The sequence below is a fragment of the Sciurus vulgaris genome (assembly GCF_902686455.1).
Source record: "Sciurus vulgaris genome assembly, chromosome: 12".
NCBI classification, from domain to species: Eukaryota; Metazoa; Chordata; class Mammalia; order Rodentia; family Sciuridae; genus Sciurus; species Sciurus vulgaris.
Genome location: NC_136473.1, coordinates 69,258,194 through 69,275,686, shown reverse-complemented (window position 1 = coordinate 69,275,686; position 17,493 = coordinate 69,258,194). Strand labels below are relative to the sequence as shown.

Sequence of the window (17,493 nt, the reverse complement as noted above, 5' to 3'; positions counted from 1 at the left end):
GGAAAATTTTGATATTCAAATTCTATTTAGAAGTGATATATTTATCTTTTCAAGTAGGCTAACACTTTGGTTGACATGTCAATAAAAATCTGAATTATCTTATTAACTTTTTCTGTTCATCATAAGAACTCAGTCTGAGACTTAAAGAAAAATACGATAGCAGAAGCTGTGTGACCACGGCTTCAAATCACAGTTACAGTATTTCCCATGTAAATCATAGAATTAGGAAGTACTTTCTCAGAATTTCAGGCCCAATTTTACAGATTGCTTCATTCACATACTTTCTGTTAAATTATGTATAATAAAATGTTAAGTTTTTCTTGTTTTTAAGAAGTCCTCATTACAAAAAGGCATTTAACAAAAGCTTTTTGAAATAATAAAATTTGTTAATATTTCTTTCAAGAAAGTGATAGCAAAATTACTGCTTTCTTAAGTGATAAGTAGGGCATCTTATCAATTATAGGGTACTGAATCTGTATTTAGTGCTTTTGTAGGGAAAAACTAGATCATGCAGCATAAAGTTACTGCTTGAACATTTGAAGAATTATTCTGATACCTTCCCTTTTTCTCAGATCTTTTGATGATGGGATGTGGATTTAGTTTCCAAAGCACTTCTATATAATGCTTTGTTGACTTTTAGTGAAAATTCAATATACATAGACTAAAGGGCATGAAAGTCTTTTAGTTATCACTAGTCTAAGATTTATTAAAATAATCTTCCGAGTCTAGTAACCCCCTTTATCTTCACCTTCTCTTCTTAATATTCCTGGTATAGAGTGAAAGCTGTCTCTCCCCTCTGTGTACACTGATTTCCGCATTTTCCTCTCAGTTATACGGTTTTCTTTCTCATAAGCCTTGAGCCAGGGGGCGGATCTTCCCTACTACTCTCATAGTATTATTCTTCTCTCTTCTCTCAAATTCACAACTTTTTTGATGAGTATGTCATGGGACTAAGAATGTGTATGTATTTGTTCAGGTTAATGAATGAGAACCAGTGAAACTTCAAATCCTTTCCCCCTTTGCAACGTTAGCCTTTGGATGTTGACAGGTCTGTGCCAGGAAGTTTTTCCTTATTCTTGTTTGTAATCTCAAACCTGTGAGTTTAAAGGCTGATGATATGTAGAGTACATTATTAGGGTGATACCCAAAATAGTGGGTGTGTCTAAACTTGGAGTAGGTTAGAAGATAAGAGTAACAACAGGAGCATCAGCGAACACTGGCAAGTGACCTATCTTCCTCTTGGATCAGTTTTTGTATCTTTACTTGGATACACATTAGTCTTCTCTCAATTGCCCAAAGACATGAGCCTACTGCTAATCTGCCTCTCTTCAATCACCAGGTCTTTTTTTGTTTTGTTTTATTTATTTATTTATTTTCTTTCTGTCTCTACTAAATGGTTTTCACCAAAATGCAATATTATTATTTTTTTACCATCTTTATAAAGTCTTTATCATACTTTCCCTGTTTGCAATTGTCCATTTCTTTACTCTTCTTTACAGAAAAAGCCCCCAATCAATTTATTCTACCATTGCACTAAAACTCTCCTTGCTTAGGCTCTCACCAATTTCCTTTGCTGTTGCTGAAGAGTCACTTCTCAATCCTTATCTTACTTGATCTTGAAGGATTCCCTTGATTTTTTCCATCTGGCTGGTGCTGTTTCCTAGTCTCCTTTATGGGATCTTTCCCTTCTTGAGTCTCTTAATGTTGGAGAGTTAAGAACTCCATTCTGAGTCCTATTTTTGCTTCATTCTATATTGACCTTCTTATGATCTTATAGTTCCAAAAGCTTTGTATGTGCTGCTAATTCCAAAAGTTTTATTTCAGTAAAGATATGAGTTCTTTTTGCTGACAAGATAGCTCATACCTGTAATCCCAGTTGTTTAGGAGGCTGAGACAGAAGGATCATGAGTTCCAAGCCAGCCTCAACAACTTATTGAGGCCCTAAGCAACTTAGTGAGACCCTATCTCTAAATAAAATATAAAAAAGGACTGGGGGTATGACTCAATGGTTAAGCGTCCCTGGGTTCAAGCCCTAGGGTGCATCACACACACACACACACACACACACACACACACACACATAGGGATATGAGTTTTTTCAACTTGAATCTCTCTGCCCAGCTTCAGCTCTTGTATGCAACTACCTACTCAATATCCCACTTGAATGTCTAATTCAGTGCTGTCTTAAGTGTGGCCATACCCAACTCATTCATCATCAGTTTGTAATGAAATAAGTGCAAAAATGAAAGTAAGAGTCCAGAAACTTCTATAACAATTTGATATTGGCTCATTTAGGCACATCATCAGTTTTGTATCTTTGAACATGGGTCAATTCAGATCTTGTCATCCTTGCATGAAAAATTGTATGTGGCATGAAGTGCATTCTAATCATGTACAGTTGGGCCAGATATTGATTCTCTGTAAGTCTGAGATTTAAAAACTCCTCCTTTACATGAGATGGTTTGAGAGGGACTGGTTTAGTATTGTTATTGTTTGGTTATGGCTCATGTGCTGGTAGCTTAATCTGTGGATCAATGTGGTGGTGTTGAGGAGGTACAACCTTTAAGAGGTGGAGCCTAGTGGAATGTATTAAGTCATGGGGTCGCCACTCTCAAAAGGGAATAATTAATACTGGTCTCAGAAGGCTATGGCAAGGTCAGGTTGTTAAAGTCTGCACTTGCTCCTTTCTGCATGTAATCATATCCTTTTCCATTTTCACCATATTTTTTTATTGGTTCTTTTTATTTACACATGACAATAGGATCCATTGTGACATAATTATAAAAGCATGGAATATTTCTTGATCTAATTCAGACTCCAGTACCTCTCCTTCCCCTTTCCTCTCCCAACCTTCTGCTCCCTTCCCTATTGATCTTTCTGTGGATTATCCATAGTTTTTTTTTTTTTTTTAAATTAATTTCTTGTGGAGGTACAAGGTAGTGAGATTTACTGTGGTATATATAGCCATATATGTTCGTAGAAAAGTTACTATATTGTGATGTAGCTGAGGGGGTCTTATCCAGAGGTTGAACAGATAGGGCTGCCTGATCTTGGGCTTTCAGCTTCCAAAACTGTGATCTAAATAAGCATTTTTTTCCTTACAAAGTACCCAGTCTCTGGTATTTTGTTATAGTAACAGAAAACCAACCAAGAAAGTAGACATCTCAAATTCTACATATTCAATTAAAAGTAATACTATTTAAATAACTATTTTACATGCATGAATATTTAAGCAATAAATTTTGAAAAGCTTCCATGGGGGTCAACCTTAAATTCACACTATTTATTTACACATACATGTGTACATACAAGTAACATGTGAGTGAAAAGTCATTTTAAAGAATTAATGTGAGCTGAGTGTGGTAGCACACACCTCTTCCCAGCAGTTCAGAAGGCTGAGGCTTGCAAGTTCAAAGCCAGCCTCAGCAACTTAGTGGGGCACTAAGAAACTCAGCAAGACCCTATCTCAAAAAATAAAATAATAAAAAGTTTGGGGATATAGTTCAGTGGTTAATTGCCCCTAGGTTCAATTCTGGTACAAAAAAATACAACGTGAAAGCACATGAATTAAATGTTTTATCTCTGTTCTTCACTGCTGCCTTCCTCTAATTCTAAAAGCCTTTCTTGACATCATTCTCTTTTCATTGCTTAATTTGTGTATTTTTAAATAGAAATATTAGTGGATATAGATGATTTTAGTTTTTGCCTTTTTAAATTAAGATCATAATATATTATTCTATAGGCTGATTCCCCCCCATTAAATTATACACTTGGAGATTTTTATTTACAGTTTATAGCAATTTAACCTCAAAATAGTCATAGCATGCAATATAATTGTGAAAATCATTTCCTATTGTTGAATATTTTGATTGATTCCAAGTTTTTGCTTTAATAACACTGTGATAAAGATATGCATTTCTTGACATGTACAAAATGTCTATAGGATATCTTCCCAGAAGAGAGTTGCTGGGTCAGGGTCTATACATTTAAAATGTTGACATCCTCTAGTGCCCTCCAAAAACTCTCTACTCACTCAAATTCCAATATACACCATTTTGAATTCTCGACTCTGGATTTTACCAAACTTCTTAATTTTTATGAACTTCTTGAGTGAATATTATATTTTTTGTTGTTTTAATACACATTTTAGTATTTTTATTCATTATTCCATTACTTGCCTGTTGATACTCTTTCTATATTTTTCTTGTTTCTCAATTGATTTGTAGAATGATATACAATCAGCTATTTTAAATCAAATGTCTGATAGGTATTCCAATGGTACTCTAATTTATTCTTAAAAATTAAGTCATGCCCCAACTTTAAGTTGCCATGTGTTTTATGAAATAGTGAAACCTTTCTTCTTCAGATGAAACATCCTGTTAATAATAGCTAATAATTCTTGTGCAATGAGATGAATATGGTTTCATTTATTTCAGGAAAGATAAACAGTCTTTCCACACAACTTTTTTTTTTTTTAACAATTATTCAAATTCCAAGTTGCCTCTTGAATTCATTAAAGGTAAAAAGTTGCTATAAGTGTTCCTTGACATTTTCCCAAGATATGGGCCTAAGGGAAAAAAAAGCAAATAGCATTTTTACCACCTAATTCTATCGTGCAAATTTGAAAGCAGTTTCAGATCCTGATAGCACTGGATAACATGGATTAGAGCAAACACAACTACATTGTTTAAAATACAAAGGATTCTTAGTTTGTTCCTGCTTTAATCTGAACTGGTACTTATCATTCCAATATAAAGTGAAAGTATGAGATGAAATTAAATGCTTAAGGGTGGGTTTTCTAAAAGTTTTAAACCCCAGTTTTCTATTTCTAAAATATTGACGATAGTTGTGAAGACAAATATGACTGAAAATATCTAAACCACTAGCATATAGTAAACCTTAATAAGCACAAATTAGCTATTATTATTACTAATTTATCATCATTAGTTGGTGTAAAAGATATTTACCTTACATCTGTAATTACGGTTAGTCTCTTTTAAGTCAAATCTGACTATGTCATATCACTAGCATATTTGCCAGTAATTTAAAAAATATTATATGACGATGAGAATAAAAACATCTCACACATCATCAGTTTGAATTATTATGGTAAAACTATAATAAAACACATTTGTGTTAAGAATTTACCACCTTAACACTTCTTGAAACATAATACCCTGCTTTTGTTAGCCTGTTGGCTGGTATGCATCAGGTATTGTAGTAGTATGCTTTAAAAAGTATATTTTAGTAGTCGCTGTGGTTTTGGGTTCCAGTATATACCGCTGACAGCAAAAATAATAAACACAAAATTGTGTGCATCTTACATTAGTTGAGTGCTTACTATGGTCCAGAAATGTTGCTGGACATTACACAGCCTTTTTGTTTTTGTCTTTTTCCTTCACTGCTTGACAAAATAAAATTGCTTGGAAGGTAGTGGTGAAATTGAAGAGGGTAAGGAGTTTTATGGGCACTAAATATTTTGAATTGTCACTGCATGTGTACGTTTGGATTTAGGCGTCAACTTCTACTCTGTTCTACTCTGTTCTTCCTTTCCCAAACCCGTGTGGAGAAGGTGGACACTAAAGACGCTTAAGATACACTGCCCAGACTTGCCCTCCCTCTGCTGGTGCTAGGAAATCCTCGAGGTGAAGGGAAAGGGGCTAGGATTGCGCCGGGAGGAGGGCAGCGAAGGCATCCCGTCTAGGTAGGCGGCTGGCCAGGAGCACGATCCCCTACCCTCCTTTCGCGCCAGCCCCGCAGGGCTGGGAAGCTCCTCCCCGGCCTTTCCTTCCTCCTCCCCCTTTCTCCGCGGCAGCAGCGGGCGAAGGGTGAGCGCTGCGGTATTTTGTCCCGAGCGGTGACCCCTCCTCCAAGGCAGGCTGCGGCTGCGGCGGCCGCCGTGGCGGTGGCGGCGGCAGCGGTGGCGGCCCAGTGCTGAGGAGAGGTCGGGGCCGGCCCGGGGGCCTGGAGGCCGCGAGAGGCGGAGGCCGGGCTGCCTTCGCGCGCCGCACCAGCGGAGGGGAAGAGGCGGACGCGAGCGAGCCCCGCCTGGCCGCTTGGAAGGTGGGGGAGGCTCCGCTCACCTCCCGCCCTCCGGCCGCCCTGCTGGCCCTGCAGCCGCCGCCGCTGCCGCCGCCTCGGGCTTCAGCCCCGGGGCCCGCGGTCCCGGCCGGGGAGGCGGGGCGGCGTGCGCGCCAGGAGTCGCCGGAGATGGCGGGAGGACACTGCGGCAGCTTTGCCGCGGCGGCGGCTGGCAGCGGCGAGATCGTCCAGCTGAACGTGGGGGGGACCAGGTGAGTCGCCGGGGAGGGGGTTGGGACCCGGTATGCCTCGGGCGGCCCCCAGAGAGGCGGCCAGGGGTTCGTGGGCTAGGGGGAGCCCACCCGGGTGGGGGTCGCTGGGGTCCCGTAGGTGAGAACGGTGGGCGGATCTGGAGCTGCTAGAGCCTCTGCACCTGGCAGGGTGGGGCAGAAGGGCCTCCTGCAATCACCCGGAGCCTGAGCCATGTGGCCGGGTGGATGCCTTCTTAGAATGCAAGCCTTTGTTTCTCCCTGGTTCTAAGGTATCAGGCTAAGGGGCATTGTACAGCCTGCCTTCCCTCACCTTGGAGTGCATTTGAGGAATTTAATTTGTGGAAGCCTGACCTTGGGGTTGGACTGCTTCAGATGAACCTGCCTTCCTGCCTCCCCCCACCCCCTCGGGATTAACATGGATTTGGGTTAGCCATGTCCAGAAAAGTACAGCGTTCTTCTCCACGCGTAATTAGGGGCTGTTTGTAATTAGGAGAATTTCGGTGCAAGATGTGCAGGAGGTTTTCAGTACATGGTTGTTTTCAGAGTTTCTGGGTGCATGAGTTTGAAGGCTCTATTCAACTCGTAGAGCACTGTGTCCAGACTGCCGCTGGAACAGTTGGTTCTAGGAAGCTTTGGATATTGGCACTGAATAAACAGACTGAAAGCTCTTCTGTGCCTCTGTGGCCTTCCACTCCCTTTCTCTGCCTTTTATTAAGCTTGTTGGGGGGAAAAAACCAGTTTTTGTGAATTTGCCATGACTTATGAGTCACTCTTCTCAGAAAAGGGAGTTTGCCAGCTCTTTTTGAAAGAAAGGGTAGTTGAGTTTTAGGTATAAACAGTGAAGTACTGTGTATTTTACTTTGCTTGAAATATGACAGGTTTTCAATATCTAAGACTTAATAATTTTTTAAATACAAAATGACAAGTGTGAACCACAGTAATAAAAAATGAATAGTGCTTTAATCCTCAGCATTTAAGAGCTTTTTGAGTGTGCTATAGAATTCAGCACAAAAAACAATAATACTTCATTCTTATTTCATTGTTTTCCTTCCTCCAAAGCAAAGCTTTAATAAGTAAGAAGTTACAACATTATTGCTGTTATAGAGATACCAGTTGTATGGAGAAAATATATATCTCCTACGGGAACAAATTTCTCTAAAATCATAAGAAAATATTGAAGGTAACCGTGGATGCAAAAATGAAACATATGGCAAGAGTAGTCCTTCAGTATGTGGTAAGACCAGAGTAGCATTGTAATTATTTAAAATCCCTACATTGGTTTGTAATTGCTATCAATTGTGTATAGTATTTGTTTTCAGGTTCTCAAAAGGACTTAACAGTATTTTAACAAAGATTATTATTTACTGTATATTCAAGTGTATGTTATATTTCTTCAAGAATGCAGAAATCAATGAATCTGACATAACTTTTCTGCGTACATATATGAATACACCACAGGGAATCTTAACATCGTGGACATCCACCAGACTGGGATCCTAATTAGAATAAGATCTATTCCGTATTTGTATAAATTTGTCAAAATAGACTCTACTGTCATGGATAACTAAAAAGAACAAATAAAAATAAGTTTAAAAAAAAGTATGGAAATCAGATTAAAAATTTAAATTGTGAGTTACTGTAACATTTTACTTTTTGTTTACATTAATTGTGAATTTTGGTTTTTATCACATTCTTAATTTTTCTAATTGATAGGAATACAAGATGAGATAATAATTTACAGGATTAAACAGTTTAGAAGAAAGTTAAAAGTTGTTAGGAATGAAAAATAAAAATAAAAATTTAAAACTAGAATTGTTGGGATAATTACTTCATAAAATAAATAATGACATGGACTGTATAAAACAGAATGTGTGATTCCAAGTGTATTCCAAGAATATTTTCTAGATTTGCTTTGATTCATATTGCAGCATTTCAGAGATAGAAGAGATGTAGAAGCCATCTATTCTTGTACAAAACACCAGATTAACACAAAATCACTTAAGTCATTGTTAGAGAAAAAAATCCTGAGGAATTGTCCCTTGGAGAACCACCTGTGGTGTAGAACTGAAGCTCTGAGATTATGCAGTAAAACTCAAAGGATGAGTTTATTAGAATCAGCGAAGCACCTGCTGTAGGTAATATTTCTTTGCCCTGAGACAAGAGATGTGAAATGGACATCTTTAGAGAAATTGTAGAAATGATCAGTTTTTACAACTCTGTGGGTGATTCAGAAATTAGAGAATATGAGGTTTCATTTAGAATTGTAAGTATTATTGGGGCTGGGGTTGTGGCTCAGTGTAGAGCACTTGCCTTAGCATGTGTGAGGCACTGGATTCAGTTCTCAGCACTGCATATAAATGAATAAAATAAAGGTCCATCAACAACTAAAAGTACATATATAAATAATTTAAAAAATATTATTTACAAAATGAAGATAGTGAAATGAAATAAATCCAGTATTCAATTTGTGATGAATTCTGTTACAAATGAGTATAATTCTAGGCTTCCTGAGAGAGGGCCAGGACCAGCCAGTGGGAACTGTGGGAGTCAGGAACATGGTATATTTCTCAAGCTTTATCTTTAGCTAGTTTAGCAACTATGGGCAAATTGTTTTTTGAGTTTTCTAAAATGTAAAATGACATTAATCATATTGATCTTACAGAATTAATATAGAAATTGAATTCATAAATATGAAATGCACAGGTGAGTGGCATCAACAGTCTGTTGAAAAATAAGTAATTCAATTATATTTCTTTCAAGCTAATTTAGAAGGAGGCAAGAAGCAAGGAGTATAACTGTGGATTTTCCAGTCTTTTTAGTCATCCTTTAGCTGAGATCAGATTATTCATGACCCTTTTCTTGGCACGCTGAGACAAAACCAGAAAAAGCTTCCCTATATATTGTAAGAAATATGCTTATCATATGTAATTTTAAATGTTTTGGTTTTTATGGTTTATATTCGGAACCCCTTTGGGGGCTCTTTTGTTATTTTTTGCTGCTGTTTTCATTTTCTCTTGTGGGGAAAAAAAATTGGTGGTGTTGAGGATCCTAATCCTTTTGTTCCAAAATTCCAGACTATTAAACTCACCCCAAAATACTGACTAAAACTGATAATGTGACTTTAAGCAAATCTGTGTAATTTCCTAAGTGATATATAATTTGAATTATTTGGAAAACAGTTTGCTGAATAAGCTGTGAATATGCAAGGTCACAAGTTGTAAGTTATCCTTATTTGGAATTAATTTGATGGCTTCCAAAACAGTGAATCTTTCTTCCTATGAATCCTTTGATCTTTCAGTTTACCATTGACTGATTTGCTTTTATTTAATTGACTGAATCAGTTTTCTGTAACTAGTGGTACTCTAGTTTTCATTTAAGAGTTTGCTAAGAAGAAATATATTTTACCATGTTTTGTTGAATAAATATTTCATAATCAGATTAGTGGTTATAGTAACTACTTAAAAATACTTTTGAAATAGTTGGTAGTTAACTTTTCATGTTCTCTAAAGTATTTTACTGTGGTTTACATATACTTATCTTTAATAAATGAATTATTTTACTGTGTTTTCTTTAGTTAGTCAATGAGAGAATCCTTTCCTCACAGGGTATAAGGTTGTGGGTGGTAGGAAGAGGTGATTTTTTTTTGTGATTGGAAAGCATGTTTTGATAATAATAGAAAATCACAGAGGCTGAGAATAAAATAGACACTTTCTATGGAACAGTACATGCACTGTGTCTGTTGTTCCTGACACTAAGATTGATGGTGCTAAATGGATTCTCAAGTGGACAGTCTAGTGACATATGTTTGTCAACACTTTGGAAGTGCTTTGTTGCAACCATAAAAGGTCCACAGATTATAGAAACAAATCACTGTCTTGGTTTTGTATAAAATATGTAACTGGATATAGAGTGTGGTTTTGGTTAGCACAACTCAGTTTCAACAAATATTTTATTATGTGCTACCTGCCAAGCCTTATGGAGTTACAGGTTGTTCTCCACCCACCCTCCTTATTAAAAATATATACTATTGTATACTAAATGAATTTCTCAACATAAGGTTGAAAGAGATAAATATATATGTGTTTAAAAAACAGTCCATTCATCCAGATGATACAAAATATGAGTCACTGTTGCCTCAGGTGGAGGTAGACTTGTCAAGTTGAGAGAGAAGTGGACTTGGTGATTGCTACTGAGACCTGGCTTTCAATCCACTGTTGTTTGCGATGCTACGTGGAAAAGCCAAAAGAGAAATGGAATGAATTTTGAGGTTTGATAGACTGAGATGAGCAGAGTAAACAGTATCCATTTTTCTGGTTAATTCCAGGTTGCTGATTTAGGTGAATTGCCTGTGTTGCCTGGTGATATCATATGTAACCAGTGCCACTATCTAATCACCTTATTTAGTTTAAGTCTGAAAGATAAACTAAGGTTACAGATTTCATATAATACCAGAAAGTGAATGTGGAGTGAAAGTAGAGGTCTTGCTCTTCCATGTGAGGTAACTTATGATGACGTAAAAGTGAAAATATTCAGACAAGAACTGGACTGAATGCCCACCATATTCCTTTCTTTGTTTTGTTGGTTTACATACTTTTTGGTTTATGGTCCAAGTCTTTGATTAAGATCCTCTTACAAACTGATGATAATAAGCAGGCTTGATCAAATGGCAAACTGATGATAATAAGCAGGCTTGATCAAATGGCAGTTAATTTCAAAAAGTGATATCTCTGCTAATTTTTTAAATGAATGAATGCATCATCTACAAATAACATACAACTATTACATAAATAATAATGTTGAATGCATAATTTACAGTAGAATCACTTTGATCTCAAAAAGAGGCAATACAGGATAGAATATTTGGAAAAAATATTACAGAGATGGTAACTTCAGTGATGTCAAGAAAAGGTTGATGGGATTTGGATTATGGGACATAAAGGGGGTGATCTAGCCAACAAAGATACTAAAATGATAGTGAACATGAATTGCTTAGGATTTTTCAGAAGTACTATCTTATTAGAGGAGGAAAACAAAAAGTTTGGAGAAATGAAATGGAAGCTGAAGATAATTTTAATGTTATGCCGAGAAGTGACAGTTTGACGCAATAGCATTATTGATTCTTTAGCACATTGACATGCTGGAAAATAGTGTTTTAGAAACCATTATATGGTAGAGAATTAATTGTTTGACTTTGTTGAGAACTCCTTGAATAATATTAAATCTGAATTGAAAGTATAATTTGAAAATATGATGTGTAATAAATATAATTGATATACCTATAATTATGCAGCAGCTTATAAATTATCAGTCAGCCCATTAAAGTAAGTTATCTAATATTGAGATTTCAAATCACTTTCTCATTTATAATAGCTGATAATTTTCAATTGCAGATTTAGTACCTCAAGACAAACTCTTATGTGGATTCCAGATTCTTTTTTTTCCAGGTAATTCATATAATTCTTTGTTATTATACATTTGATTATTTGCCAAAATATTAATTTCCTTGTCAGTTAATGTAAGAGGATATTTTTAAAATAAAAAATTGCTTATTCTTAAAATAGAACTTTTTAAGTTAGAGACAGCGACTTACTTATCTTGTTGACCTTTGAAATTTGATAATTAGGTCATTTTTTCATACTCATATTTTAAAAACTAACTAGCTTATTGTTAATGGCTTCTAGTTTATTGAGTGGAAGAATTTCAACACTTCGAGATGAAACTGGTGCTGTGAGTAAAATAATGTTGACATATATTTCTAAATGAAGTTAATGTTTATAATTTTTGGTCCTTAGTATTTGGAGACTCAGAGATAGGAAAACTAATCTTTTAATAACCACTAAATGAAAGTGACTTAGGTTTTTTTTTTTTTTTTTTTAATGTCTTGTCATATAGAGTATTTCTAAACAGGAAATACTCCATATAGCAATTTTTGTGTTCATTTTTAGAAAGATTGTAGGATATGAGGTTACATAGGCAATAGAGGAAATAGTTCTTTATTAAATGAAACTTAGTAAGTAGATGTAAATGTCAAATATTTTAATATTAGATTGGTAAGAGGTTGCAGATAAGTGAGTCCCTCAATTTTTATTGCCCAAAATATCAATAAATAAAATGAGAAAACTGGTTTATTAAATAATAAGCACAATACACAGTAAAATCTCATCAACTTAATAGCTTTTTGAGGGAAAAAAGATACAGTCATACAAATTCATAGTTATAACAGCATTTTTATTTTTTAAACATTAAAATTAAGAATGAAATTAAGAAAATACAATATTTTAAATTTGAAAATAAAACAATTCTTCATTTATAGATATTTATTGATAGAGATCCAGCAGCATTTGCACCCATTTTGAATTTTCTTCGGACAAAAGAACTAGACTTAAGGTAAGAAATGCATCCTTTATAAATTCTTGCTGATAGCTGTTTTTGATATATTTTATGACGTAAACATTGTTTACTTCTTTGATTTTTTTTTTTTCACTTGACCTATAATATTTATACTTATTTATGGTGTGTAGCGTGATGATACATGCAATGTATAATGATCAAATCAGGTAATTTGCATTTATCTCTCCTTGTATATTATCATTTTTATGTGTTGGGAACCTACGTTCAGTCCCTTCTATTTTGAGATGTGTGATTAATTGCTGTAAACTATAGTTACCCTATAGAACATTAGAACTACTTGCTCCCTCTGTGTCTTGGATATCTATTATCTTATCTTTTCACTGTTCTTTCCCAATTCACTTCCTTTCCTCTGAAGACCTCTTTTCTATATCTTCTTCTGTGTGATCAACTTTTTAAGTGAGAATATGTGGTATTTGCCAAGACTATTTTTTTTTTCTTTTTCTTTTTTTTTTTTTTTTTTGGGTGCTGTGGATTGAACCCAGGGCCTTGTGCTTGCAAGGCAAGTACTCTACCAACTGAGCTATCTCCCCAGCCCCCAAGACTATTTTTGATTAAAAGTTTCCTTAGGTTTAAACTCTCATGGATACAGGCTACCATCATCTCTTCCCTTTAAAATACTTCCAATAGCATCCTGAGCAGTTTACCTGCCTTGTGTCTTCTGATCAGGTTGCTACTCTGTTTAAAACTATTGATATATTGGCTTAGGATTTGGGGCTTGATGATCTTTGTCCATAGTCTGGCCCCAAGTTAATTCTCTTGCAACACTTTTACCCCTTCCTGGTCTTGTCTAAACCTGACTACTTTGGTGATCTTTGCTTGTGTCTACCTAATATAAGTGTTCATAGTTTCCTATTCTGTCGTTGTCATAGCACTTGTTATATTTCATTCTTTTTAATAATCTTATCTTTCATTAGATTTAAATTCCAAAGAGCAACCACAGTTTGTTATATATTCCTAGAATCTAACTCTGTGATTGAAGCATGATAAGAGCTCATTACATTATTTTCTTTATGAATAAATGATTGAACTATTTCTTTAACATTGCCATCTTCAAATACAGTTTAGTTTCCTATCAGGGAATGGTGATTTGCATTTATTGTTTTTATTTCACATATTCCTAATAAGCTTTCAATAAGGATTCCTTAATATTTTTTTAGATACAGTCTTTAGAAATTTAGTTGTTCATTTTAGCTGCTTATTTATAATATTTTATTTTTGGCTTATATTCACTAGAAGGTAAACTCCTCAAGGATATAGATCTTTTCTGGTCTGGTGTGTTTCTTGCCATATTCCCATTATTAAAATAGCACATGTAATATATTAAAAATAGGTATTTATAAAAAAGTTTGTTGGGCCTTCTTGTTTATTTGTTTTTTGGCCTGTAGTTGGTTGGATGTGAGAAGTGTAATACTACTTCTTGAGAAAGATTATTTTCACCCATCTCATTTTGAAATGATTAAGGATATTAAAAAGAAAGAATATTAGGAAAAAAGTAAGTTTAAAGCCTTATGACTTTTTCACATTAAGAACCCAGTACTTTCTCCTCTTGCTTCAGGTATAATCAAAGTTACCAATGTTAAAGAATTCACTTAATTCATTTGTTTCTTTATAGGGGAGTAAGTATTAATGTTCTTAGGCATGAAGCAGAATTTTATGGAATCACTCCATTAGGTATGTATTCTTTCAGTATTTTGCGTTTATCATTTGAATTTAATGCATTAAATTTGTCCAATATTAGTTTTATATTTAAGTCCTAATTTTTGATAAAGTAGTTCAGCACTTAGTTTTTGTGGATTTTCATAGTAAAAGGAGGTTGTCAACTCTGATTTAACTTGAACCTTTTCTTTTCTTTCCTTATCCTCTTTAACTGGAGAAAATAAAAATGGAGTACTGTTTTTCTGTGTGCATGTAGTCTTGACAAGAGTTTGCTTTGAAATGTTTTTAGTAAGAAGGCTTCTCCTATGTGAAGAATTGGAGCGTTCATCTTGTGGCAGTGTCCTTTTTCATGGTTACTTGCCTCCACCAGGTATTTCTGCTTTATTTTAATTTCTCTTTTAAAAAGTTCTTTTTGTCGTTAAATAATTATAAATAGGAAAAAATACTCCTTGATTATTGAGTTTGTTTTATATAAATCTAGAATTAGAACATTAATTTTTTTAGAAGCTAAGTCATACTACGTGTTACAGAGCAAGACTTTGGTGATCTTTTTCTGTAAAGGCCATTTAGGTTTTATGAGCCAGAAGGTTTCTGTGGCAACTACTGGACTCTGCTGCACATATTACATGAAGGATTGGATGTTACTATGTCCTTTACAACTTTATTTAGAGTTCTTTTAATTTCCCTTAGGCCATAGTTTGCTAACATCTTAGTCATAGCTCAGGTTGTCAGGCTTCTTTTTGTTTAACCCAGGAGTTTTTCAGAGGTACATCAGTATTACCTCTGTCCCACTTCATGTAATTAGAAGAGTTCAGCCTTTACCTATGTGAGCAAGGTAAAAAGACTTACGTTGTAAAAAGACTTCCCTGCCAAATAAATGATATGGGGAAATTCAGTTCCAAAGCTTAATGAGTACAAAGTACCTGACACATTGTAACTGTAACATAAATGTAAAGACTGGTAGAAAGATTGACTGAATGAACCATTGATTCAGTAACCTGGAGCTAGTGCAAGTAGAACATAATGATAAGTAGTAATCTTGTCTATTATAAATAATACAGCAAATACTAGAGATCTGTGAAGATTTTTTAATATTCTTTTTAAAATCGTAATTAGCAAATAAATCACTAATTTTAAAATATCTATTTCAGGTACAGTAAAGTTCATGTTTTTATGTTTTTCTGTTACAATGTGATATTTTTAGTTTTTGGAAGGTTAACCCATATAAATTTGCCTTTCCCTTTTGTAGGCATTCCTAGTCGTAAAATAAACAACACAGCTAGATCTTCTATTGATTCTCGGAATGGACTAAATTCTGCAGAAGGTGAAGCCCGAGGAAATGGTACTCAGCCTGTTCTTTCTGGAACTGGAGAAGAGACTGTTAGACTGGGTAAGCAAAGATTATATGAATAGAAAAATAAAAATGCATTTTTTTCAGTTCTTGAAAATACTTTTTGTCATTTGTTTTTTTTGTTGTTGTTGTTGGTAAAAAACTATATCCCCAGCTCCTTGAGTAATTATTTTTAAATATGCAATTTTTACCTCATTTCTTTTTTAAATCCAGATTTATCATTTAGAATATTAAAATGCCTCATTTAACATAATAAGATTTTTAAATGTTGTGTGATCTGTTTTCTCTGAATCTTTAGAACAAGAATTTATAAACTATCTGTTAAGGACCAGATAGTAAATTAAAGCTTTAGGCTTTGTGGACTATACAGTGTTTGTCAGGGTTACTCAACTTTGCCATTGTGGCTTAAGGGCACAATGGACAATAGGTAAACAAGGGCATATGACTGTGTTCCATCCAAGCTACTAACCAAAACAGGTAGAAGATTGGAATTGGACTGTGGACCGTAATTTATCAGCTCATTTTAGAATATATTTCTTATTCTAAAATCAACAGGATTTCCTGTGGATCCACGAAAGGTGCTAATAGTCGCTGGCCATCACAACTGGATTGTAGCTGCATATGCTCATTTTGCTGTGTGTTACAGGTATTATGTAATAATAATGATTTGCATTTTATTTTAGATGGTAGTTTCTAATATGTGTGATTTTTATATTGTTATATTGAAGAGCTCTCTTTCTTTTATCCATCAAAATTTTCGTCTGCAGGGCTGGGGATGTATGGGGTAGAGCACTTGCCTAGATGTGCAAAGTCCTGAGTTCAGTCCCCAGTATTGCCAATTAAAAAGACTGAGGGTGGAATGTGTAAAAAACAATTTTTTTTCTTGGATATTTCACCCACTTCTGCTTTATCCAGTTTAAGATTTAGTTTGCTTTTATTTTGATAGTAAATTTGTAAATATTGCTGATAGTTTTATTGTATTTCCAGGCAGTGTCAACTGTAATGTGACTGAGATGTCTTGATGTTATTATTTCTTGGTTGTCTAGCTTCTGAGTCATGCAACTTAAATAATTTTTAGTTAGAATTATTAATGTACATACCACAATTTTTTAACTTTAATGATTTAGTCATTAGATGATGATTATTGACTTTGGGTTGAGAAAAAGTAACCATTGTAGATTCAAAAATTATAATATTTCAGTCATTTGTACTTTATAGAAGACTAAGACTCTACTGGTCATAATTGCTATGTTGTTGGGGATGAGGTAGTGAAACAGGACAGTTGTGGGCAGTAGTGGGGTTTGCTATCTATTATGTGAGAGATTTACACAGTATTTTGATTTTACTAATTTTTGTATTCTTAGACACTAAAAGAGAATGAAGAATAGTATAGACTACTGATTTTTTTTTTTAAGTGGGAAAGGGGCAGCACTCAGTTCAAATCACTAATCACTATCTGCATTGAGAAATGCCAATGATAAAAAATGGAATAGAAGCACAAAAATGGTTGGAATATACTAGCTTAGATTATGATTCCATATAATTTAATTGCTGAAAAATTAAGGAATATATAAAATTTTGTCACTATTGATTTTAAGAAAAAATAGCCACAGTAGATTTAAAAAGTTACAAATGTCCTCTAAAGTTTATAGATCTGTTTTAAAGAATCTCAGATATATTAAAAAAACACTCTCGATTTATGAAAGGTTTTGTCACATTTGGTAAGGGTCCTTTGTATTTGTTATCTCAGGTTCATGTTTTTATTGTAGCAGTAATCAGATG

At 34.8% G+C, this 17,493-nt stretch overlaps 1 protein-coding gene across 6 annotated transcripts in view; it reads left to right on the top strand.

The window, feature by feature from the left end:
• The first annotated feature begins 5,790 nt into the window (after positions 1 to 5,790).
• KCTD3 (potassium channel tetramerization domain containing 3) overlaps positions 5,791 to 17,493 on the top strand; it is a 53,612-nt gene continuing 41,909 nt past the window's right edge. The window contains exons 1-8 of one of the 6 annotated variants that reach the window (XM_079107122.1): positions 5,791 to 6,293; positions 11,684 to 11,737; positions 11,975 to 12,020; positions 12,607 to 12,680; positions 14,317 to 14,375; positions 14,578 to 14,730; positions 15,610 to 15,750; positions 16,267 to 16,357. In XM_079107122.1, coding sequence (XP_078963248.1) covers positions 6,211 to 6,293; positions 11,684 to 11,737; positions 11,975 to 12,020; positions 12,607 to 12,680; positions 14,317 to 14,375; positions 14,578 to 14,730; positions 15,610 to 15,750; positions 16,267 to 16,357 — 701 coding nt within the window. In that variant the 5' untranslated portion in view covers positions 5,791 to 6,210. Of the gene's footprint in view, positions 6,294 to 11,683; positions 11,738 to 11,974; positions 12,021 to 12,606; positions 12,681 to 14,316; positions 14,731 to 15,609; positions 15,751 to 16,266; positions 16,358 to 17,493 lie in introns of all 6 variants that reach the window. The other 5 variants (XM_079107124.1, XM_079107125.1, XM_079107121.1 and 2 more) reach the window with 5 other exon arrangements.